At 39.0% G+C, this 24,127-nt stretch overlaps 1 protein-coding gene and 1 long non-coding RNA gene across 2 annotated transcripts; one reads left to right on the forward strand and one right to left on the reverse strand.

The window, feature by feature from the left end:
* Window positions 1–1,268: 1,268 nt before the first annotated feature.
* LOC104096508 (uncharacterized) lies at window positions 1,269–8,283 on the forward strand. Its single transcript, XM_009602894.4, has 8 exons — window positions 1,269–1,379; window positions 2,530–2,615; window positions 4,941–5,060; window positions 6,062–6,360; window positions 6,609–6,805; window positions 7,551–7,772; window positions 7,844–7,968; window positions 8,039–8,283. The coding sequence occupies exons 1-5, from the start codon at window positions 1,269–1,271 to the stop codon at window positions 6,677–6,679; spliced, it is 687 nt and encodes a 228-aa protein (XP_009601189.3). The 3' UTR covers window positions 6,680–6,805; window positions 7,551–7,772; window positions 7,844–7,968; window positions 8,039–8,283.
* Window positions 8,284–10,504: 2,221 nt separating this feature from the next.
* Window positions 10,505–11,844, reverse strand: LOC104096509 (uncharacterized). Its single transcript, XR_686338.2, has 2 exons — window positions 11,495–11,844; window positions 10,505–10,947 (listed from the first exon to the last, which is right to left on the reverse strand). It is a non-coding gene; the product is annotated as an uncharacterized lncRNA (long non-coding RNA).
* Between the last annotated feature and the right edge of the window lie 12,283 nt (window positions 11,845–24,127).

Below are 24,127 nucleotides of genomic sequence, written 5' to 3' on the forward strand. Positions count from 1 at the left end.
AATCTAAAATTTTGAAGAAATTATGCCATTATAAGTGTAAATAGTTCTAAGGTTATTCAGGGAAAAAAGTGCTTATCGATATTTTTTTATCAAATAGAGCAATAGTTTATTATCAATTCCAACACTTGTATCTAAACACCTTATTTATTAAATTATTTCAGCACTTAAAAAGTATTTTTTCAGACCTAATGCTTATCGGCGCTAATCCAAATAGCTCTAGAAAAACCATCAATCACAGTGTTTGAATTTAAAATATCCAAAATTGAGCTTGGACTCCAAGAGACAAAGGGATAAAAGTAGTTAAAATCCCACCAAATTTTACTGCCATACAACCAATTCCATGAGTAAAAATCTTGGTTATTTGTCCGTTTCTCGTTAATGATGAATCACAAAAGTAGAAACAGTTGTTCCCCCCACCGACCGCCTTCTCTTCACCTACAACCGAAGCGCAGCGCAGTGGTAGTGTTGGATTATTACAGTATAGACTCAGAATTCAGCAAATCACTATTTCGCATGTCGACTGATATCCACGAGAGGTTTCTTGAATTTTGATCAAAAAATTTTTAGCATCTTTTTTTTTTTCTGAGGAACAGAAGAATTAGACTTTCATTTTGCTCTTTCCTTTCTTTGCTTTATTATAGAAAATAGAAAATAGAAAATAGAAGGAACTCCATAGTGGTTTTCTATTAATAATCATATGGATTTTCTTTTGTTTATCAGAGAAAAAATTTGGAGTGACTTGGATGGTATGTTTTTCCTTCTCTTTTAATCTGGAAGGAAATAGATTGGCTATCTCAAGTCAGTTGCCTCATAAATTGATTTTGGTCATAATTGTTACATCACTGGATACTTCGCATATATTTTCCCGTTTGTTTTCTGATAATCAGCATCTTTATATATTTTATTTTGATATAGCGTTACAAGCTCGGATGTTTAGTCTTTTAACTGCCTATCTCTACCACTAGAAAAAAAGAATCCAATGAATGGAAGGATGTCATCAAGAAATTTACTTGCTAGGTGGAAAGAGCAAAATACTAGCCTCGATTCTATGCGTAAAGCTCCTGCCAAAGGATCAAGAAAGGGATGTATGAAAGGTAAAGGAGGCCCAGATAATCAAAACTGTAAATACAGAGGTGTTAGGCAGAGGACTTGGGGTAAATGGGTTGCTGAAATTAGGGAGCCAAACAAGGGCAGCAGAATTTGGTTGGGTACATTTTCTACTGCTCTTGACGCTGCTCTTGCTTATGATGAAGCTGCAATATCGATGTATGGCTCGGGGGCTCATCTTAATTTTCCGAATTATATCTCTCCAAACATGTCTTTGTCAGCGCCATCTAAATCTGGACTGTGTTTCTACTATAACATCAACCCACAGTGAGGTTTGTGATGCTTATGCTCTTGAAATGAAATTCACTTAACAATTTAGTGAAACCTACTGTTCATAGTGTTTCATGACAAAATAACATGTTTGAACCTCTATGTTGTGTCTTGTATTTCTGCTTCATTGATTTAGTGTCATACTAAAATGTAGGAATATGTATCACCATGCGCTTTTAATTATTTTAAATACTCTAGGTTGTAAGGACTTTACTGTTGTTTGTATTGTGGGCTTGAATATTGCCAACTTAAATTCTGACCTACGATTTAAATTTGGGTGCATTTATCCATGTTTTTGTTAGTTTGAGCACTTGGCTTTAGCATTGTTTTCTAGACATTATATGTCAATATCTTACCCTCTACGGCTATTAATGAATATCAGGCTGTAACTTAGACAAAAGGAAAGGAATTCAATCTTGAGCTTGATGTTAACTAGTAGCAATGTGGTTGTTTCCACTGTTGCCTTTTGCAAGTTGGGGAATCATAGTTAAAGCAACAACGATGGTTAAGAACGAACAACTTCATGATGAAATTCTAATTAAGTACAATATGACAATTTTAGTTCCTTTATTTGAGAATGAATCAGCCACATAGTTCAATGATATCGACATGGTATTGATTTTGTAATATTTTTCTTCACATTCTTCTACTTTTTCATTATCAGGAGCTGGCCTGTTCATCTCTTTTAATGATAGAGATGACAGCTATCTCAGAGAAATGCATGCATTACTTTAATTCTTTTTCTTATATTTATATCATCTTCATTTTCCTGAAGTTATTTATAGAAACGGAATTTGAGAAATCAGACATGTTTCTATTTCACATATTTCTCGTGCTCACTCTGGTGTTTGAATTTGAGTCATGTCGTCATGTTATAGAACCACATTTTGCCTAATGTTAGTTGGGATGTGATCTTGGCTCATCCATGTAAAACATCTGTGTCAATTTTACCAGAAAACTTTCTTCGTTTGGTTGATCTTCATGTTGTCTAATGGTTAACACTGTTATTACCTGTGAAGCGATTTTTGTTCGGTTTTGAGGATTATATACTTGATTGCAATGTGAAGTGATCACGGTATTGACATTTTATTTGATCTTTTTTTATATCAAATGTCAACATCTAATTGCAATGCTATGTGAAAATATTTGTAGATGACAATCGATGTGCATTATGGTGAGAAAGGATCTTCTAGCATCTCTGGTTACTGCATTGAGAGCAAGAATGTTGCTACTCATGGGTAAGTTCGAAGTGTTAGGAATTCTGTTCTCTCTACTTTTTCTTTTTTCTCCTTGAAGGGAAAAATAAATAAAAATCAAACCATGAAACCTGAATCATGGAGGAGATTTCGAACAAGTTGAGAAGTTGTACAAGTAGGTGAGGTCATACCTGAAATATAAGTGAAACGAGATTTTAAGATAAAAACTGGAGATGGTCTAAATTCCATTATGAAGTACCGGAACAAATAAGGGAAATTCCGTATATGAGAAGGCTAAAACAAGAATCTCTTGTCAAGAGGCAAAAAAATGGCTTAGTTAGTTAAGCACATGGAAAGAAAGTTTGATCATTACGATAGACTCATTTATTTGAAGTTTGTGTCTTCTGCCATTTTGGCCTTACCAGCTGTTATTTGTTCTCATTTCGCTATGGCGTAACATTATTATGGGTATACCTTGATACTGAGCTCTTAACAGAATGATACTAGTTCAGAAACTGCTATTCACGCTTTTGAGATTGCTGTCCCAAGGATATATTAGTATCGGAAAATGAACTTTAAGAACTAATATAAATACATGTTTTTTATTAATTAGTTCATTGGAAAATTTACATGGCAGGTGACAAGGAGAGATAATGGATTAGTATTATGGGCATTAAGGTTTCTGTAAGCTATATCATTTGCAAATTAATAAGAGCTTGAGAAATTATCTTTTAAAATAATGAGGGTAAGTACATAGTTGAAATCAAGTGGGGATGATAGTATTGTAGTAAGTAGGTATCAAATTTTATTTGTTTGAGGAGATCTATTTGTGTCTGGTGCTCTTCATTCTTGAGGTGGTAAAGTTATTTTTCTCCTTATTTAATTTATATATTTAGAGTTGTCGTTCTGTTGTTATTCATTGCAAAAGTAAAAGGGTTGATCTCTTGACCTATTTATTGTGGATTATATAGAGAAATGTATATTATTAGCCACTCCCAATTATAATAGCTGACAAAATGTATATTTTTTGTATATATGTGTATTATATACAAAAAATATACATGTTTTATACACTTTTAGCTAGCAAATGCAATTAGTTTAGGTCGAGCAGCCAATTTTGTATTTTGCCCGATTATATATGGTCAGGCTAATTGCAGAGAGGAAGCAAGTAATGGAGGCTCTGTCCTTGAAAATGTATTAGAGACCCCTGTAGGACAGAAAAGGTGTGATAATGAACTCAATGCTGGCATTGCGATGTACATTACTGATAAGACCGTGAATAAGCTTCCTGCAACAAAAGGTAGTATACAGGAGCCAGCAATAGGCAGTAAACACGAGCTGAGTGCACTTAAAAATGGACATGAAGGTGCTCTTCCCAATGATGAAGAGGCAAAAAAAGTATGTAGCATATTACAAGACTCCTCCAAATCTTCTTATTTGAGGCCAACTGCGTCAAGATCTTACTCTGGCATGATATCTAGAAATGGTGAAGCCCGTGGAAATCAGAATGCAAAGTTGCAGTTTGATTTTACAGTAGTGACTATTCAAACTTTTGGATTCATGCAGTGAAACTTTTTCACATAAAAAACTTGGAAACTCGAACATGCATGTGCGCCAAATAGTTCTTGTCTTTCTTCTTGTTTACATGGCATTCTAGAACTCTGAGAATGGTGGGGGTAGAGTATATTCTTTCTGCTTTTCTGGAAACTTTTACTGTCTCCTGTGTGTTATGGTCAAATAGGTTGCACTTTATTTTCTTTTTACTTTTTTTAATAAAAATCTCTTAACTAGCTTTTTCTTGTCAGTAATGTGAGGGCTGATACAATGATTTAACTTGGTATGTGTAACTATCACCTACTTTTTGGTTAGTATATATTTCCTTTAGTTGGTTCATCCTGTTCAAATTCTTTTTAATTAAATTAAAAAGGGTGCAAGAATCCTATTCCGGAAGCTTACACTCAGGTCGGTCTAGGCAGTTTCATATTTGATTCACATTTCAAGTCTCGATAGTGTAAGGAAGAAAAATAGAAAATTATCTCATACTTGCTTGCAATATTGTACGTCTGTCTGCCATAACCTTGCCAAGATGACTGGATTGGCGAATACATTGTTTCTGGATAATTACTTCAAGCTCCGTGAATTATTGTTAGCTCTGAGTTTGTATTGTGATAGTCATTTGTATGAAAAATAGTTGATCATTCCCATATCACCACTTTCATTTCTTTGGAAACAAGGGTTCTGACGAGTCATACTGAGCAAATTAATACAATGTATATTATTTAGTAGGTACGTTGTATTATTTGGTAGGTACTCTATAACTACTTGTTCTACATTCTTTGGAAATTAATACAATGTATTATTTAGCAGGTACTCCATAACTACTTGTTCTACATTCTTGCAGATGAATGTATGTTTGCAGTGTGGTGACAGAGGATTCTATGATGCCCTGGTTTATTGCGTTCAATGTTTACACGCTGCAGTGCATTAGTAAGTTGGTCAGCATTGGTGATCCTCCTAAAACAATAAAGAAAACGGAGAGAATGATATTAGAAAAGTTGATTTACTTTTAGAGATGTAGTGATGGATGCCGTTGTAGCCTTTTCTTCTGTTTTGTTTATTTGGTTCCAACACAGACCCCCATGTGATAACAACAACAACAATAACATCAACAACCCAGTATAATCCCACTAGTGGGGTCTGGGGAGGGTAGTGTGTATGCAGAACTTACCTCTACCCTGGGGTAGAGAGACTGTTTCCGATAGATTCTCGGCTCCCCTCCCTCCAAGAACTCCCCACCTTGCTCTTAGGGTGATTCGAACTCACAACCTCTTGATTGGAAGTGGAGGGTGCTTAGCACTAGAGCAACCCACTCTTGTCCCCCATGTGATAGTATACTATATTATAATATATGAAATATAACTTGCATGGAGGGGAGACTTGGAGTAATGGTAAAGTTATCTTCGTGTGACCTATAAGACACGGGTTCGAGCCGTGGAATCAGCCCACTGATGCTTGCATTAGGGTATGCTGCCTATATCGCACCCCCTTGGGGTGCGGCCCTTCCCCAACCCTACGTGAATGCAGGATGCTTCGTGCATGGTCTGTCCTTATTTTTAATAACTTGCATGTCGGAACTATTACTACTTGTTAACCAAATAAGATATAATTTATGAAACAATTTGTTTGGCTTTTTATACACTCAATTAAAGAGGAGCAGAAACTTTTTTAGTGTACATGCTTCTATTGTTGATAATGCAAATGAGAAATTGACTTCAAACAAACTTTAAAGCTTACTCTTTATTGAGGTCCAAGATGGTTTCTGGTTGTTATGGATTATCATTGGAGTAACATAACCCATAATGTTTTTCACCAATTACTTTCTAGCTAACCTTTTGGTTTCCGTGTAAGCTTTACCTCTACCAAGTCTAAGTGAAGATAGTTTAGACACATTGTTTGAACTTGTTTTCCTGTTATTTCTTTGCCCTCAGCTACTGCCTGGATGAGTTGCCAAGAAGTTTAAACGAATTCATTCATTGGGTTTGTGAGGATTGTAAGTCACAGGAATGTCACGAATACGCTGGTATCAGATCAAATTTGTTCTCCTCTAGCGGCGTTGAAACAAATGTGGGACCAAAATTGAAGAGAAAGGAAAACCCTACTCTAGGAGATGAGTGTATCCATGAAGCAATGGAAGATATTCTTGAAATAAAGCCAGCTAAGGAGTTGATACCCCCGACCGGCTTGTCTGATGTCGTGGATGACGGCTCTCCGCTTGATGTAAACAAAGGTATTTCATTTGAGCAGTGTTGTAAGGTCTATAATTTTTTTTGATTTATTCGAGCATGGTCAATGTTCTTCAGCAAATAAGGAAGCGCATAAACATCAAAATCATCCATTGCGTCCGTGTTGTGCCACAAAACCCGGCCCGACAGAGCAATCTAATATAACTTGTGATTTTGTTCAATCTAGAATTTGTATAGAACAGAAACGTTACTCTTTCAACTGATCTCTCACTTTTGGTGACTGATTGCACAGATATGAAGAATGGAATTAAGAACATTTCCCAAAGCAACCATGGTGGAAAATTAAATCTTGGGAGGAAATAAGTACCAAGGAAACTGCAGTAACATTTTTTCTGGAGATGTTCATCAATCAACCACGGATTATCTGCAATATGCTTTATTGCCGGAATCTCATCAATGTGCCGAGCCAGTAATTAATCCTACATGGAGGTCAGAGTTACATTTTCTGCATTTGCAATCACAATTTTTGTGTTTGATTACTGGTCTGAGACATTTACGGGAAAGAAAAAATCGAAGAAAATAACAAAACCAAAGGAATGCAGTAAAAATATTTTGAGCTTTCAAATAATTAACTGAAGCTATCGTACTTATTTTCTGGCCATAATTGTTTAAAAGGGGGAAGGAAATGGGGATTTGAATCTTTGCATATGCTCTTCAGGAAGTTAGACATTGTTCTTGCTCGACTTAAACAGAAAAAAAGTTGTTATTTGATTGGGATAGAGGGTACATTAACATTAATGGGATAAATCTAGGCATTTGGACATGAATTGGTTGATATTTGGGAAAAAGTAATAGTATATGAAGTTAAGTTGAAAAAGGATATTTGGAAGTTGTTGTGTTTGGACATGAAAACACAGCTAAAGTTTTGTGAGTGAAACTTGAAAAACTCCTAAAACATGTTTTTCAAACTTCAAATTCCATAATTCATGTTTGAAGTTGAAATAATTGTCAGCTTGATAAACAAGCACTTATTTGAAATAATCTCCAAATATTGTTTCAAAATTTTGAAACAAAATGTATGGACAAAAGTAGATCGGAAGAATTCCATCTCAAAAAGTATATCGGAAGAATTTTGGCAGAGTCTATGATGGTATATTTTGATTTCAATCAGGACAACACCTATACAAGAGTGTGACTTTCTAGACTCAAGTTTATTGTCTTAATCTACTCGCAGTGGAAGTTTTAACATACTAAATGGCGATCATGGTACATTGGATGGATTTGTAGCTCGCATATCAAGTAAAGCATGCAAAAAGGTGTATGACGAGGCATGTCTCTTTCCGTCAACACTTCAGCTAGAAATTGTCCCAAAATCCAATGTTTGGCCTAAGGATTTTCTGAGATCAGAACCAAGCGATGATATTATTGCCCTATATTTTTTCCCAAAAGATGCAAGGTCAGTCTTATACCATCTTCTCTTGCAACTCGTATCAAAGTGAAGTCTAATATTCAACTTTCTTACTCCAGAGTCGTGGCGACATTTGATGACCTGGTTGATGAGATGATTCATCAAGGACTTGCCATGAGAACCGTTGTGAAAAATGCTGAGCTCTTGGTTTTCACTTCTATGGACCTGCCACGGCGTCACTGGCGTGAGTCACTTCTATTTATCAAGAGTTACTCATTTCCAACTTTTGGTTTACTGAATTAATTGCTTTGCAGGGTTTCAAGGAAAGCATTATCTGTGGGGAGTGTTCAGAGAAGAGTAGCATGTTTTGTATTATTTGTTTCTCTTTTTTCTTTTTTCTTTTTTCTTTTCTTGTAGTTCAAGTTTTGTTGCATAAGTTCTTGGCTTCCCCTGTATACCTTGAATATCCTTGTTCCTGTATTGACTGATTAATTAGTTGGGGATGATAGTATCAGTTGTAAATTCCCATTTTAAAGTTGAGCTCACTATTGACCGAGTCTTCCCTTCTCTTTTGTTACGCCCATAAAATTTAATAACTTTTACGTGCTTTAAATCAGAGGCGGATATAGTTTAAGCTATACGAGTTCAATCTTTAAGGTTCCTCATCCTGAACTCATTATATTTTTAATGTCGTAGGTTCATATCTATTATTTGTTGTAATTTTAGTAGATTTTTACACTTAAATTTATGTTCTGCATCGTGGTTCAAATGAACGCGAACCCGGTACAGATACAATGTATCTGCCTCTACTTTTAATGTCTACATATTTGTATCACACTGCATCCACCTCTGCTTTTAGGGGTCGTTTGGTAGGGTGTATAAGAATAGTACTGAATATTGTATTAATAGTGCTGAGATTAGTAATGCTGAGATTATTTTTTAACTGTTTGGTTTAGTGTATTAAAAATAATATGTATTGCATAATTTTTTTAAGAAGTTATTTCTTTATAAAAATACCTTTCACATGTGTTGGAAAAGGTTTTGAAAGAGCAATTTTGTCTTTATACTTATTCATGTATTAAAAATTATGATATTACTAATGTCATGGTTTGCTATGTATAAGAATAGTACTAAATAGAGTGTATAACTAATGCATTACCAAACAAGGGATTAATAACACCAAAATTAATGCAAGACCTCTTAATGTCTACATATTGTATGTTCTGACCATTTTAATAAGTTGGGAGGGGTGGAATGATGTTAGGAAAGTGTTGTGCTTGGAAGTGAGTTGAAATGATGTGAAATGAGCCTTATATGGACAGATTTAGCGGAGCTGCGGGAAGCTGCCTGCAATTGCAACACTAGTCAGGCTTGGCTGCCCCAGGTTTCATTGAAATTGTGAGCTGCGACAAAATGGGGGAGCAATACATGCCTATATATATATATATATGGATTTGTGCAGAGTTGATAGAAAAGATAATCTCTCAAAATTTAGACAGATAAAGAAAATATCAGTTAGAATTTTTGCTTCAATTGAGATTTGAACTATGGTGTTTCATAATTTTATTTTACATAATTGGCCACTATATTACACGTGTTCGTACATTCCGAACTTCTCAAGTCAATACAACTTTCTTTTACTCAAAAACTGAGACAAAGGGCAGGTTCTTTACTTTGACTTTCACTTTAACTACCTTTAGCTGTTTTTAAGGTTAAAGAGTATTATACTATATTTTCGTGGAAAAAGGTCATGTTCGTGAAATACTTCTTTGGTCTGTTGGATGGGCTTACAGAGGTCCGTTTGGATTTGCTAAAAAAAAAAAAAAAATAGCTTTTAAGTACAAGTGCTTAAAAGCACTTTTTAAATGCTGTAATTGGTTTTATAAATAAGCAGTTACGTATTTGGATAAAAGTGTTGGAGCTGAAAAAAAGTTATTGAAATATTTGGTAAGCAAATATTAATAAACACTTTTTTTGTTAAAATTACTGAAATATCCTTAAAGCTGTTAAACCTATAAAGAAACTTATTATTATAATATTTTATTCTAAATAATATGAATACATAATAATTAACATTTTAATTCACTTTCAATTTAAAAAACTAAAAGTAGTATGAAATGAAAAGAAAATTGCTGGGTACTACTTCAAGTAATCTCAGCACAAAGAACAGCGACGGATAAAGAAAATTAGTAAAAAACTAAAAATTGGAAGCAAACGAATCGTTACCATCCGGAGAAGAATGGGCAAGAAAAAGAGTAAAATGAAGAAAGCAGATGCTGCAATTTCGGGAGGAAGAAGAAAGTAGAGGCTGCAATTTCAAGTTTTTAAGGATAATTTCGAGATTAAGAAAAATTATAAGGGATAAGAATGTTATATTTTTGGTCAAAACAATATGACTTTTAAGCTAATTTCGAAAAGGTTGAGTTTACCCAACTTGTTAATTTTGATTTTTTTAAGCAGATTTTAACTTTTTTTAAGCTTTTTTTTTTATTGTCAAACACTTTCAAAAGTTAAAAAGCGCTTAACGGTTTGACAAACCTAGTGGGCTTGCACCTAAACGGTTGATTAAACGTTGGAGTGAGATAAAGTGATAAACTGCGATTCACAAGTCTTATTCCAGAGACAATCAATTTCCTTGTTTATCAGTGTAAGGTTACAAAATTCTCAATTTCAATCAGTCAAATATTTCTTAAGATTCCTTTTCAGAAAAGAAAAAAAGAGTAACTGCAAATCAATTGGAAATATCAAATTCTCCAAAACTTTCAGCACGAGGAGAGAGAGAGAGAGAACGTTTTTCTATATTTGCTAGATAAATCTCAAAACTAATGATTTAACTGAAATACAACGACAATAGGTATAATGCTTTTATTCATAAACAACTTCTTGTGTATATGAGCGCCATACAACATTAAAATGTTATTAAGGGTGAAATAAAAAAATTAAGGTTAAACTGCTTTTAAATATAAAAAATATTATTCCTTTTAAAACAAATTAATAAAAAAAGAATACCTGTAACAAACGAAAAAGTAGTTGTTAGATGCAATAAAAGAGTATAGACAAAAGTAACCAAAATGCTTCTCAATTTTCCCACAAACTAATTACGTAGTTTGTCATCATGTCGTTACTACCATAACCTTACAAAATTACAAGCTAAATATTGATTACCAAGTATGTCTTTCTCGTGTCCTGGAAATTTGTTTTACTTGCTGACTCTTGATATTATCTGCACGGAAAAACAAACAAACAAACACGCAAACATACGATATATTTGAGATTTAGAGGATGAGAAGTGCAACTTGGTTAAGGATAACCTCAGAGGTTCTTAGGATAATATCTCGGACTTCTCATCATTTCATGCCGAGCTTATCAATTCTCAAATTTAAAAATAAAAATAAAAGGATTTAATTAATATAATACTAAATATATAAACAATTTATATACTATTAATGAATCTGAACCTATCATATACTAATTAAACTGGCCGGTTACTTATCTTATTTTTTCAGGTTATTACTATGCATAATTTTATGCAGTTATTTTTAAGTTAACCCAGAGAAGTTCACGAAACAGGAGAAAAAGAAATTTGGCTTTCTTGGAAGTTCAACCTTAGACTAATCAAATGTAAAATGTGGAGAGAAAAAAAAGTTCTTTTAGGTTTTAATGAGTGGATTCACATCTATAGCAATCTCAAAGTACACCAGAGGCCCATAGCTGCAGGATTGAAGAATCTAAGAGTAGAACAAATTAAATAAAAGACAATCAAAAAGTACCTGAGATATATATATGAAAACCTTTGAACATAATAGAATTGACTTATCCTTGATGAAAAATCAAGCTAGCTCATTTATCTCTTGTATTGTTGGTGAGTGATTGAAGCTGCTAGATGACCTGATGAAACTAAACCTATATATGAAAGCCCAAATCCTTTTATCCCCATCCCCAGTAGGTACTACAATTTACAAAACACATCTAAATCTAGCTAGCGTCCAACCCAATAAAGGAAAAATATCTCAACGTTTCATTTTTCTTGAATGGTAAATATAGTTTTCTTTTATTAGGAAATTAAGGAAGAGGGGCCAAATCTAAGGCGAATTCTCTTGATTCAATTTATTGTTTTCAACTCGAATTATATATATATATATATATATATATATATATATATATATATATAAAATTAAAATACATACATATATATAATATTATAAGATTAAACTCATTGTAAATTTACTGACTCTAGCTAAATTCTGAATTCACCTCTGCGGATAAGGGATCTGAGGGAAGGAAATGGATTATGGTCGTCTTACCAGATCATGCTGGCAGCTTCAACCTCTCAAACAACATACGAATATAACAAGAATGGATAAGAGGAAGAGGAAAAACTACCAAAGAAGAATTTGTAATTAAAGAAAGGATGCCCTTTGGCTGATGGCATAAAAGATGCGCTCAAACCATGCATATATACTTTGGCGTTTGCACAAAAAGGAAGGATGTCCCTCGTGACTTTCCTCGTTTATTATATACTCGTATAAATGCACCTCTTTTTAGATTTTCCTCTTCTGCCTCTCTTTTGTACAGTGTCAATATATAGAGGTTTTAATGGTTGGTTTTTTTAAAAAAAATTTTATTGCCGTTTTCTTACAGCTATTGACATTGACTTCTTGCCTTCACTAACTTGTTTTTCTTTTTCTCTTTCTTCCTCTTTAATTCCCTTTTTCTAATTTCAAATTGAGCTGTATTTTCTCATTGCATGTATCGATATGACTATTTCACCAAATATTTGTTATCTCTTAGCAATATAAGTGTATTTTTTTTTATATTTATTGTAATTTGATTTTACTCACATCATTAACAGTTAAACCATACTCCCTCCGATCTACTTTATTTGATTTTTTGATTGTTTTCATATATATTATGGAATTCACCTTTTAGCACTAATTAACAATAAAATTAACCATAGTAATCTTAATTTATTCATTAAAATATAACAAATATTCCTAGGCTTTTACTCCAAAGGCAACTTTGAAAAAAAAAAATTAATTACTTATTGATATCTGAAAAAATCTAATATTATGAATAAAAAAAGCCAAAAAATCAACCGGAAAAGTATCCTTGAGTGCCCTAATTGAGTTGCATATTCTAAATGAAATGAAATAGGGGACCGCTTAGGTGCACGTCTTTTATAATAACTACCCTCCTATACTTAATTACAAGTCTACTTAAAGTTGATTGGTCCGCATTTAATAAAAAATAAAGTGCAACAGTTGTACAGTAGATCTGAAAGAATTCAAGTTTGGACCATTAAGTTTTGGGGCCTTCCAGTTCAGTCCTTGACATTTATTGGATATTCAATTACCCACTTTGATGCACCATTTGATAAGAATGTGAAATGTTCAAAACATAATACATAAATGAAGGAAAACAAGCCACTTTAATCTCAACGAGGTAAAGACAAAAAGAAAAAATGCACCAAGGACCCAATCAAAAAGCTCCCATATATGTATGACGACAATATTTTCAGTTTAGATGAAATTTCAACCTAAATTATAAAGTCTACCAAGGTTTTTTTTCCGATCTGTCAATTTCTTCTTTTCAGATTACAGGTTATTTAAAATAAAAGGTCACGTTGAAGTCAAAACAGCCCATCACAATACATATGCTTTAAGTGGAAAACACTTGATAGCAACTCAATTAAATGTAATAGCTGTGTATATCGTTAAAATCGGGCCCATCCGATTTTACTACTTGACCAAGACCGGGAGGTTGCATCGAAGGATGGTCTCGTAACAGAACAGATTAAATCACGAGGATAAGGTACCGAGTTCAGAATCGAGGTACCTGTCGAGATCGAGGCTAGTAGCGATCGAAGCCAAATGAGACAAACATCGAGCAAGATCGAAGATAGCACAATAACAGAAAGGCGAGATATCCGTGACTGGTTGAGGATTATGGTGTAAATCTCAGAACGGATCAAATCAGGAACGGTTAATTAGCTAATCATGTGATTTCCTTCTGTAATTAGAATTATACCATAAATGGAATTCCTCTACTATTTAAAGGGGGATTCTAAAGGGGGGTTCTAATCATTTGTAGGACACATTATTGACAAATATCAAAGCAATATAATTCTCTTTCTTGTTTATACTATTGTTCATCAGCTTGTTATATTTTGATTGTTCTTACATCAACCAGTTCGAGGGTATCCAAACTTGAGGGCTGAGTTCCATTCTAACATTGGTTTGCTTTACTTTATAGTTTATTTCTGTTATTAATCTTCATATTTATCAATTGGTATTAAGTGAAATCACGTGTCCTTAGAACCACATTATAAGTTTAATTGTTATCTAATTTTAAAGGTAAACAGTTTGGCGCCCACCGTGGGGCAAAGGATAATAGTGATTGCTTCATACTGATTCCGATAACACACACTGCTTTACACTTGTTCTCATAAGAATCTTTGTTTTCAGGATAAACATGTCAAACTCACAAGTATCGCCTACACACGGTGACAACGACCTCGGATTTCACGGGGAAAATGACAATATAGCCGCCCCAGGGATTGAGGCGCCTCAGGCTGACCTCGAGGGAGCACCAACTGCAAATCCTGTCGATGTCGGTTCACATGTCGCCCTAAATGCAAATTTGGGCGTTGATCCCAAAGGTAGCATACGCAGGGAAGTTCGATCAGGTGGTCGAGGTACGCAGGGCGGAGAAGATGGTGGAGTTAGCCTCCAATTGATATTCGAAATGTTACAGGCTCAACAAGCCGCTATAGCATAACTACAAAATCAGCATCGAACACCGAGTAGGATCGAACCAGAAGTCGTCCACAGGGCCAAGCTTGTGCCGGAAAGGTCAAACGCTAACGAATCGGGGACTGACCCCACCATTATGAAAATGCTCGAGGAGCTCACTAAACGGATTGAATCGGGAGAAAATAAAATCGAGGCAAATGGCAAGAAAGTAGAGACATACAACTCCCGGGTTTACCAAATACCGGGGGCACCACCGATTCTAAAGGGTATGGATTCAAAGAAATTCGTACAAAATCCTTTCTTTCCAAGTGCGGCTCTGAAACCCATTCCGAAGAAATTCCGAATGCCAGAAATTCCTAAGTACAATGGGACCACCGACCCTAATTAGCATGTCACTTCTTATACATGCGCAATAAAAGGGAATGACTTGGAAGACAGTGAGATTAAATCTGTTCTACTGAAGAAATTTGGAGAAACCTTGTCGAAAGGAGCAATGATATGGTACCACAATTTGCCGCCTAATTCCATCGATTCCTTCGCCATACTTGCAGACTCCTTCATAAAGGCACATGCCGGAGCAATAAAGGTTACGACTAGGAAGTCAGACCTCTTCAAGGTGAAGCAAAAAGACAGCGAAATATTGAGGGAATTCGTATCTCGGTTCGAGATGGAACGCATGGAACTACCAATGGTCACAGGCGATTGGGCTGTTCAAGCATTTACTCAAGGTTTGAACGAACAAAGTTCGGTGGCATCATGACAGCTAAAGTAGAATTTAATTGAATATCTAACGGTAACCTGGGCCGATGTACATAATCAGTACCAGTCAAAGATCAGGGTCGAGGATGATCAATTGGGGACACCTTCCGGTTCCGTTTATCCAAACAGGCCCGTCGGCAGAACTCAAAGGGATATCGACAGAGAACTTCGGTCGAACAGAGATCGATACCAACCATACAATGCAGATCGTAGGAACAACGGCCCAGGATGCAATCCCATCCGAAATGATCGAAGGAACGATCGAGGACAGAGCTCTTGAGGGCTCATGAGCAAAAGTGGCTTCGATACACATGTCGATCCCACAGAAGCACCACGATTATCAGAATACAACTTCAGCATCGACGCATCAGGTATTGTGTCAGCCATTGGGAGAATCAAAGATACTAGATGGCCCAGACCCCTACAAACTGATCCATCCCAAAGAAACCCCAATCAAATATGCAAATACCATGGTACACATGGTCATAAAATCGAAGATTGCAGACAACTAAGGGAGGAGGTGGCCCGTCTATTCAACAAGGGCCACCTTCGAGAATTCTTGAGCGACCAAGCTAAGAACCATTTCAGAGACAGGGATGCAAACAGGAAAACGAGCAGGAAGAACCACAACACATGATTCACATGATCATTGGTCGGGTCGATATTCCACAAGGGCCCGTGTTCAAACGCACTAAAGTATCAATCACAAGAGAGAAACGAACTCGAGACTATGTACCAGAAGGCACTTTATCATTCAATAATGAGGAAGCAGAAGGGATCTCACAACCCCACAATGATGCTTTGTTAATCTCTATCCTTATGAATAAAATTCAGGTTAAACATGTTTTAATTGATCCAGGAAGCTCAGTCAATATTATTCGATCGAGGGTCGTGAAGCAGCTCGGCCTACAAGATCAGATTGTACCCGTAGCTCGGATTCTTAATGGCTTCAACATGGCAAGTGAAACAACTAAAGGTGAAATCATCCTACCAATAAATGTAGCCGAAACTATTCAAGAAACAAAGTTCCATGTGATCAAGGGCGATATGAGATACAACGCACTACTCGGAAGACCCTTGATTCACAACATGAGGGCGGTCCCCTCAACCCTTCACCAAACGTTGAAGTTCCCAACACCAGATAGAGTAAAAATGTTGTATGGGGAACCTCATGCTGCCAAAGATATGTTCGCGGTTGACGAAGTAATACCGGTATCAGCGCTTTCGTCAATAAAGGGATCAGAGTCCAAAGGAAAACAGGAAGCTAAATAGCAACCACAACCACCAGCCTCGACCCACTCGGAGAAGCAGGGAATTGACGAGGATGATGACTACTGGACCCCTCGATCTTTCATAATCCCCGAGGATTCCGACGCCACCAAATCGACAGTCGAAGAGATGGAGCAAGTCATACTGATCGAGCATCTACCCGATCGAAAGGTATACCTGGGTACGGGGTTAACCCCCGATCTCGGGGAAAAACTCATTAAATTTCTTATAAATAATATGGATTGTTTTGCTTGGTCCCACCTAGATATGACAGGAATCTCGCCGGAGATCACTACACATCGACTGAGCTTGGACCCGAAGTTTCGCCCGGTAAAACAAAAGAGAAGGCCCTATCCGAGGTAAAACATGCATTCATCAACGACGAGGTAGCCAAACTTCTCAAAATAGGATCCATCTGGGATGTAAAATATCCCGAATGGTTAGCAAACGTAGTTGTATGCAACGACCCGACCGATTGTTTCGAGAGTTATAGCCCCGTTTTCCCCATTTCTACTTTTTTGGTGTTATTCAGCTATATTATGTTATATCGGATTAGTTGGTTTGGGTCCGGAAGGAACTCAGAGTGAATTGAGATACTTAGTCTCTTAAGTAGAAACTTAAGTTGAAAAAGTCAACTGGATATTGACCTATGCATAAACGATCTCGGATTTGAATTCAGATGGTTCCGTTAGCTACGTTAGGTGATTTTGGACTTAGGAGTGCGTCTGGAATGTGATTTGGAGGTCCGTGGTAGAATTAGGCTTGAATTGGCGAAATTGGAAATTTGACGATTTTAGTCGGCAGTGGAAAATTTGATATCGGGGTCGGAATGGAATTCCGGAAGTTGGAGTAGGTTCGTAGTGTCATTTGTGACGTGTGTGCAAAATTTGAGGTCATTCAGACGTGGTTTAGTTGGTTTGGGCATCGGTTGCCGAATTTAGAAATTTAGAAGTTCTTAGACTTGAATCCGACAGTAATTTGATGATTTGATGTTGTTTTGAGTGATTTGAAGGTTCGACTAAGTTGGTATATTGATATATGACTTGTTGGTATTTTTGGTTGAGGTCCCGAGGGCCTCGGGGTGATTCCGGGTTGTTAACGGATTTGTTGAAGTTGGAAATTGCAGCTGGAGCTGCTGCTTCTGCTATTTCCGCACCTGCGGAAGAAAGGGTCGCAGGTGCGAGGCTGCTGGTGCGTGTGGGGAGTGCGCAGGTGAGGAAGACGCTGGGCCAAGGCTGGGAACACAGGTGCGAAGAATTGGCCGCATCTACGAGCCCGCAAGTGCGAGGCTTTGAGCGCAGATGCGGAGATGAGAAGTTTGGACTGGTTTCGCAGATGCGCACCTGGGACCGCAGATGCGAGTCCGCAGGTGCGAGGAAGGGGTCCGCAGGTGCGGAATCTGGGTGATTAAGTGAGTTGCATAGGTGCGGCTTCTTGGACCGCAGGTGCGGTCGCGCGGGTGCGAGAAAATGGCCGCAGGTGCTAAAAAACATGGGTAGAAACCATAAATAGAACCTTTCGCGAATTTTGTTCATTCTTCACAATTTCAACTCGGTGTTTGGAGCTTTTGGGAGAGGTTTGAATAGGGAATCAAGGGGATTTCGTTGAGGTAAGTTACTTGAGCCCTAATACTTGTATATATGGTGATTTTCCGTTATTTTAATCATGGTAATTTGTGAAAATGAGGGGTTAGGGCTTGAAATTTTTGGAGAGTAATTTAAGGATTTGAAGGACCAAACGATGTCAGATTTTGATGAATTTGGCATGGTTAGACTCGTGAGTGAATGAGCTTTCTAGTTTTGTAAAATTTGTCGGATTTCGAGACGTGATCCCGGGGGGCGGGTTTGAGCCAATTTCGGGTTTTGGTCTAATTTTGTAGTTTTGCTTGTGGAATTCATTCCATTAGCGCGTATTGATGGTATTGTACTGATTGTGAATAGATTCAGAGCATTTGGAGGCCGAGTCCAGAGGCAAGATCATTGTGGGTTAGAGATTTGACCGATTTGAGGTAAGTAACGATTGTAAATCTAGTCCTGAGGGTATGAAACTCCGGATTTTGTATCATTCTACTATTTTTAGTGACGCACATGTTAGGTGACGGGTGTGTGGGCGTGCACTGTTGGGGATTTGTGACTTGGTCCATCCCGTAGCAACTGTAAAGTTGCATACTTTGTTGAAACCATATGATACTTATATGTTTTAGAAAGAATTTCTGTAAATTGGGCTGAATGCCATGTTTGGGCCTTACGCCAATGCTATTTGGACCCCTAGGGACTGTTTCTTACCATCCTCTCATTGTTTTCGATTGAAAATCTATACTCAATCATGTTTATACTTGTTTACCGCATAACTCAGTTTTATGACTCTATTTTGATGCATATAAATGTTTTGTGCCGAATGCCCTGTTTTACTGAAATGCCCGAGAGGCTTGAGATACTTATGACTGAGTGAGGCCGAGGGCCTGATTTGTGAGGATGAGTGTGGATCGGGGCTGCCCGCCTACAACATACTTATGACTAAGTGAGGTCGAGGGCCTAATTGGTGAGGATGAGTGTGGATCGGGGCTGCCCGCCTGCATCATACTTTATTATTATCGCACGTGAGTTGTCCGTGCAGATTATAGTACTTGGGCTGAAGGAGCCCCTCCGGAGTCTGTACACACCCCCAGTGAGCGTAGGTACCTACTGAGTGAGTGCCGAGTGCCGAGTGACTGGGATGCATGAGTGATTGTGAGGTATGCCCGAGTGGCAAGAGTGATTGTGAGGTTTTCCCGAGGGGCTATATATGAGTGATGTTTTTCCCGACGGGCTGTTTATGATTTCATCATTTTTACTCACCTTTGCATTGAGCCTTTGTTTGAAAAACTGTTGGAAAAATGTCTTTAAATGATTTTTACTGGAACTGGGTTTAAACTAGATAATTTGATTCAAATCCTGATTTTTAAAAAGCATGTGGTATTTTACTGAGATTTTCTGATATGAACGTTATATGCTTTATTGCTCGTCACTACTGCTCAGTCTTTATTTATTGTTGTTACTTACTGAGTTGGCGTAGTCACGTTACTCCCTGCACTTTGTGTGCAGATTCAGGTGTAGCTGGACACGGTAGCGGTTATTGAGTGTTCTGGTTGCAAATTTTATTGGAGATAGCAAGGTAGCTGTTTGGTGATCGCAGCCCCTGCTCTTCTCCCTCTGATCTTCCTCTAGTTGTATTTAGCTATTCTCCGGGCTGAGTTAGCCTTGATATTGTTAGACAGATTGTAGTATATGCTCATGACTAGTGACACCCTGATGTCGGGCTTTTCTTTTCTGCACTTCTATTTTTCATTGATTTGAACTCTTTAAATGGAGGTTTTATGTTAAATAACCTTGAAATTATCTTTAAAATGAAAATATCGGTTTGTTTTGGAAATGAGTTGGCTTGCCTAGTTCCACGATAGGCGCCATCACGACAGGGGTTAGTTTTGGGTCGTGACAGATTGGTATCAAAGCCTAGGTTACATAGGTCTCACGAGTCATGAGCTGGTTTAGTAGAGTCTTGCGGATCGGTACAGAGACGTCTGTACTTATCTTCGAGAGGCTGCAGAACCTTTAGGAAACTCCACATTCTTGAATTCTTGTCGTGCGAATCTGTTGATTCTAGTAACTAAACATATGTTATTTCATTCTCTCACAGATGGTGAGGACTCGTACTACCGGTCAAGAGGGCCAGCCACCGGTACCACCAGCCAGGGCCCCGAGAGGCTGAGGCCGCGGTAGAGGCCGTGGTAGGGGCAGAGGTGCAGCCCGTACAGCAGTTGGGGCAGTACCTACAGATCCACCGGTTGTCCCAGATCAGGACCAAGTTCTAGTTGTTGATGCACCAGCTCAGGCACCACATGTGCCTATTGTGATTCCAGGCCTTCAGGAGGCCCTAGCTTAGATTCTGAGTTTCTGACAGCGTGTACTGGCCTTGCTCAGGCGGTCTCTATTTCGACGGCCGCAACCACTTCTCAGGCCAGGGGAGGCACTCAGACTCCCGTCGCTCGCACACCCTAGCAGGTTATTCGGGGACTTCAGACACTGGAGGCACCACCAGCCCAGCCGGTTGCTGTTACTCAGGATTATGTGGTTCCTGCCATGCCTGAGGATGATCAGTGTAGGTTGGAAAGGTTTGGGAGACTTCAGCCACCACCTTTCAGTGGCATAGAGAAAGAGGATGCTCAAAACTTTTTGGACAAATGTCAGAGGATACTCCATACTGCTGGTATTTTGGAGACTTGTGGGGTCTCATTCACTACCTTTCAGTTTTTTGGGGCTGCACTCAGATGGCGGGAGACTTACGAGAGGCGCAAGCCTGTTGGCGCAACACCCCTTACTTGGCAGCAGTTCTCCGTGGTCTTTTTGGAGAAGTTTGTGCCTCGATCCCGCAGAGAGGAGCTGCATAGACAGTTTGAGCAGCTCTGCCAAGGTGATATGTCTGTGATGCAGTACGAGATGCGGTTCACCGAGTTGGCCCGTCATGCTATCTGGTTGGTTCCCACGGCAGAAAGAGGATCACGAGGTTTATTGATGGCCTCACTTATCAGCTACAGTTGCTCATGACCAGGGAGCAGGTTTCAGGTGCTACCTTTGATGAGGTTGTCGACATTGCTCGGCAGATTAAAATGGTTCGCGGTTAGGAGAGGGTTGAGAGGGAGGCCAAGAGGCTTCGTGGTCAGGGTGGATTCAGTGGTGCTCCTTTTGGGGGTCAGTTCCAGCACGGTAAAGGTCGTCATTTCAGACAGGTTCAGTCAGCTCGGCCAATTCATCAGGGTGCATCATCTGGCCATGGTTCTCACAGTTCTCATCAGGGCCATTTATCACTTAGTGCCCTTCCAGTTCAGAGTTCGACCCGTGCTCCACCTATTCAGGGCTCTTCCATGCCAGGTTCTTCTACCAGTCATCCTGGTGCTAGGGGTTCCCTTCAGTTTCCGCCGCCAACACCAGGGAGTTGTTTTGAGCGTGGGGAGCTGGGGCATATGTGGAGGCAGTGTCCTCGTCGTCACGGAGGTCTATCTCAGCAGAGGAGTCAGCCTCCGACTACAACACCAGTTACCTCACCACCCGCCCAGTCAGCTCGGAGTGGAGGTCAGTCAGCTAGGGGTCGCCCTAGAGGGGGAGGCAGATCAAGGGGTGGTCAGGTCTATTTCTATGCTCTCCCTACCAGACCAGATGCTATTACTTAAGATGCTGTGATTACAGGTATTGTCTCAGTTTGCCACAGAGATGCCTCAGTATTATTTGACTCTGGTTCCACGTATTCATATGTTTCCTCGTATTTCGCCCATTTTCTGGATATGCCCCGTGAGTCCTTAGTTTCATCTGTACATGTATCTACTCCTGTGGGCAATACTATTATTGTGGACCGCGTATATCGGTCATGTATGGTGACTATTGGGGGTCTGGAGACCCGAGTAGATCTATTGTTGCTCAGTATGGTTGACTTTGATATGATATTGGGTATGTATTGGTTATCTCCATGTCATGCTGTTCTAGATTGTCATGCTAAGACGGTGACGTTGGCTATGCCGGGAATTCCGAGGGTTGAGTGGAGCGGTTCTGTCATGTACCAAGTAGGGTGATTTTATATTTGAAGGCTCAGCGCATGGTTGAGAAGGGTTGCCTATCTTATTTGGCTTTTGTGAGGGATGTTAGTACAGATACTCCTGTCATTGATTCTGTTCCGGTGGTACGTGATTTTCCGGATGTGTTTCCTGTAGACCTACCGGGCATGCCGCCTGATAGAGATATTGACTTTGGTATTAATTTGGTGCCGGGCACTCAGCCCATTTTTATTCCACCGTATCGTATGGAACCGACGGAGTTGAAGGAATTGAAAGAACAACTTCAGGAACTCCTTGATAAGGGGTTCATTCGGCCTAGTGTGTCACCTTGGGGTGCACCGGTTCTATTTGTGAAGAAGAAGGATGGTTCCATGAGAATGTGTATTGATTACAGGCAGTTGAACAAGGTCACAGTCAAGAATAAGTATCCTTTGCCTCGCATTGATGATTTATTCGACCATCTTCAGGAGTGAGGGTGTTCTCCAAGATTGATTTGAGGTCCGGTTATCACCAGCTGAAGATTCGGGATTCAGATATTCTCAAAACAGCTTTCAGAACCCGATATGGCCATTATGAGTTCTTGGTGATGTCTTTTGGGCTGACCAATGCTCCAGCAGCATTCATGCATTTGATGAACAGTGTATTTCAGCCCTATTTGGACTCATTCATTGTGGTATTCATTGATGACATCCTGGTGTACTCTCGTAGCCAGGAGGAGCACGTCAGCATTTGAAGATTGCATTACAGAGATTGAGTGAGGAGAAGCTTTACGCAAAGTTCTCCAAATGTGAGTTTTGGCTCAGTTCAGTAGCATTCTTGGGGCACGTGGTGTCCAGCGAGGGTATTCAGGTGGATCTGAAGAAGATAAAGGCGGTGCAGAGTTGGCCTAGACCGTCCTCAACCACGGAGATTAGGAGCTTTCTTGGTTTGGCAGGTTATTACCGTCGCTTTGTAGAGGGATTTTCATCTATTGCATCGCCCTTGACCAAATTGACCCAAAAGGGTGCTCCATTCAGGTGGTCGGATGAATGTGAGGAGAGCTTTCAGAAGCTCAAGACTGCTTTGACCACAGCTCCAGTGTTAGTTCTGCCATCAGCTTCAGGTTCTTACGCCGTGTATTGTAATGCCTCGAAGATAGACATTGGTTGTGTTTTGATTCAGGAGGGTAGGGTGATTGCCTATGCCTCGCGCCAGTTGAAGACCCGTGAGAAGAACTATCCTGTCCATGATCTTGAGTTAGCAGCCATTGTTCACGCCTTGAAGATTTGGCGTCATTATTTGTATGGGGTTCATTGTGAGATCTATACTGATCACCGGAGTCTGTAGTATCTGTTAAAGTAGAAGGATCTTAATTTGCGTCAACGGAGATGGTTGGAGCTTCTTAAAGACTATGATATCACTATTTTGTACCATCCGGGGAAGGCCAATGTGGTGGCCGATGCTTTGAGTCGCCGGGCAGAGAGTTTGGGGAGTTTAGCATATCTTCCAGCAACAGAGAGACCTTTGACATTGGATGTTCAGACTTTAGCGGGCCAGCTTGTCAGATTAGATATTTCGGAGCCTAGCCGGGTATTGGCTTGTGTGGTCTCCAGGTCTTCTCTTTATGACCGTATCAGGGAGCGTTAGTATGATGACCCCCACTTGCTCGTTCTTCAGGACAGGGTTCAAAGAGGTGATGCTAGGGATGTGACTATTGGTGATGACGGCGTGCTGAGAATGCAGGGCCAAATATGTGTGCCTAATGTAGATAGGCTTCGAGAGTTGATTCTTGAGGAGGCCCACAGCTCGCGGTATTCCATCCATCCGGGTGCCGCAAAAATGTACCAGGATTTGAGGCAGCACTATTGGTGGAGGTGGATGAAGAAGGATATAGTTGGGTTTGTGGCTCGGTGTCTCAACTGTCAGCAAGTTAAGTATGAGCATCAGAGACCAGGTGGCTTGCTTCAGAGATTAGAGATCCCAGAGTGGAAGTGGGAGCGGATCACTATGGACTTTGTAATTGGGCTTCCACGGACTTCGAGGAAGTTTGACGCTATTTG

The sequence above is a fragment of the Nicotiana tomentosiformis genome, chromosome 2, assembly GCF_000390325.3.
Source record: "Nicotiana tomentosiformis chromosome 2, ASM39032v3, whole genome shotgun sequence".
In the NCBI taxonomy this organism is placed as follows: Eukaryota; Viridiplantae; Streptophyta; class Magnoliopsida; order Solanales; family Solanaceae; genus Nicotiana; species Nicotiana tomentosiformis.

What these genes read in the sequence shown, in the direction of transcription:
- LOC104096508 (XM_009602894.4), top strand. Translation starts at nt 1,269, where the DNA reads ATGGCTCGGGGGCTCATCTTAATTTTCCGAATTATATCTCTCCAAACA. An exon ending in TAACATCAACCCACAGTGAG is followed by an intron (nt 1,380 to 2,529) that starts GTTTGTGATGCT and finishes AAATATTTGTAG; the next exon opens with ATGACAATCGATGTGCATTA. An exon ending in TCCGCTTGATGTAAACAAAG is followed by an intron (nt 6,361 to 6,608) that starts GTATTTCATTTG and finishes CTGATTGCACAG; the next exon opens with ATATGAAGAATGGAATTAAG.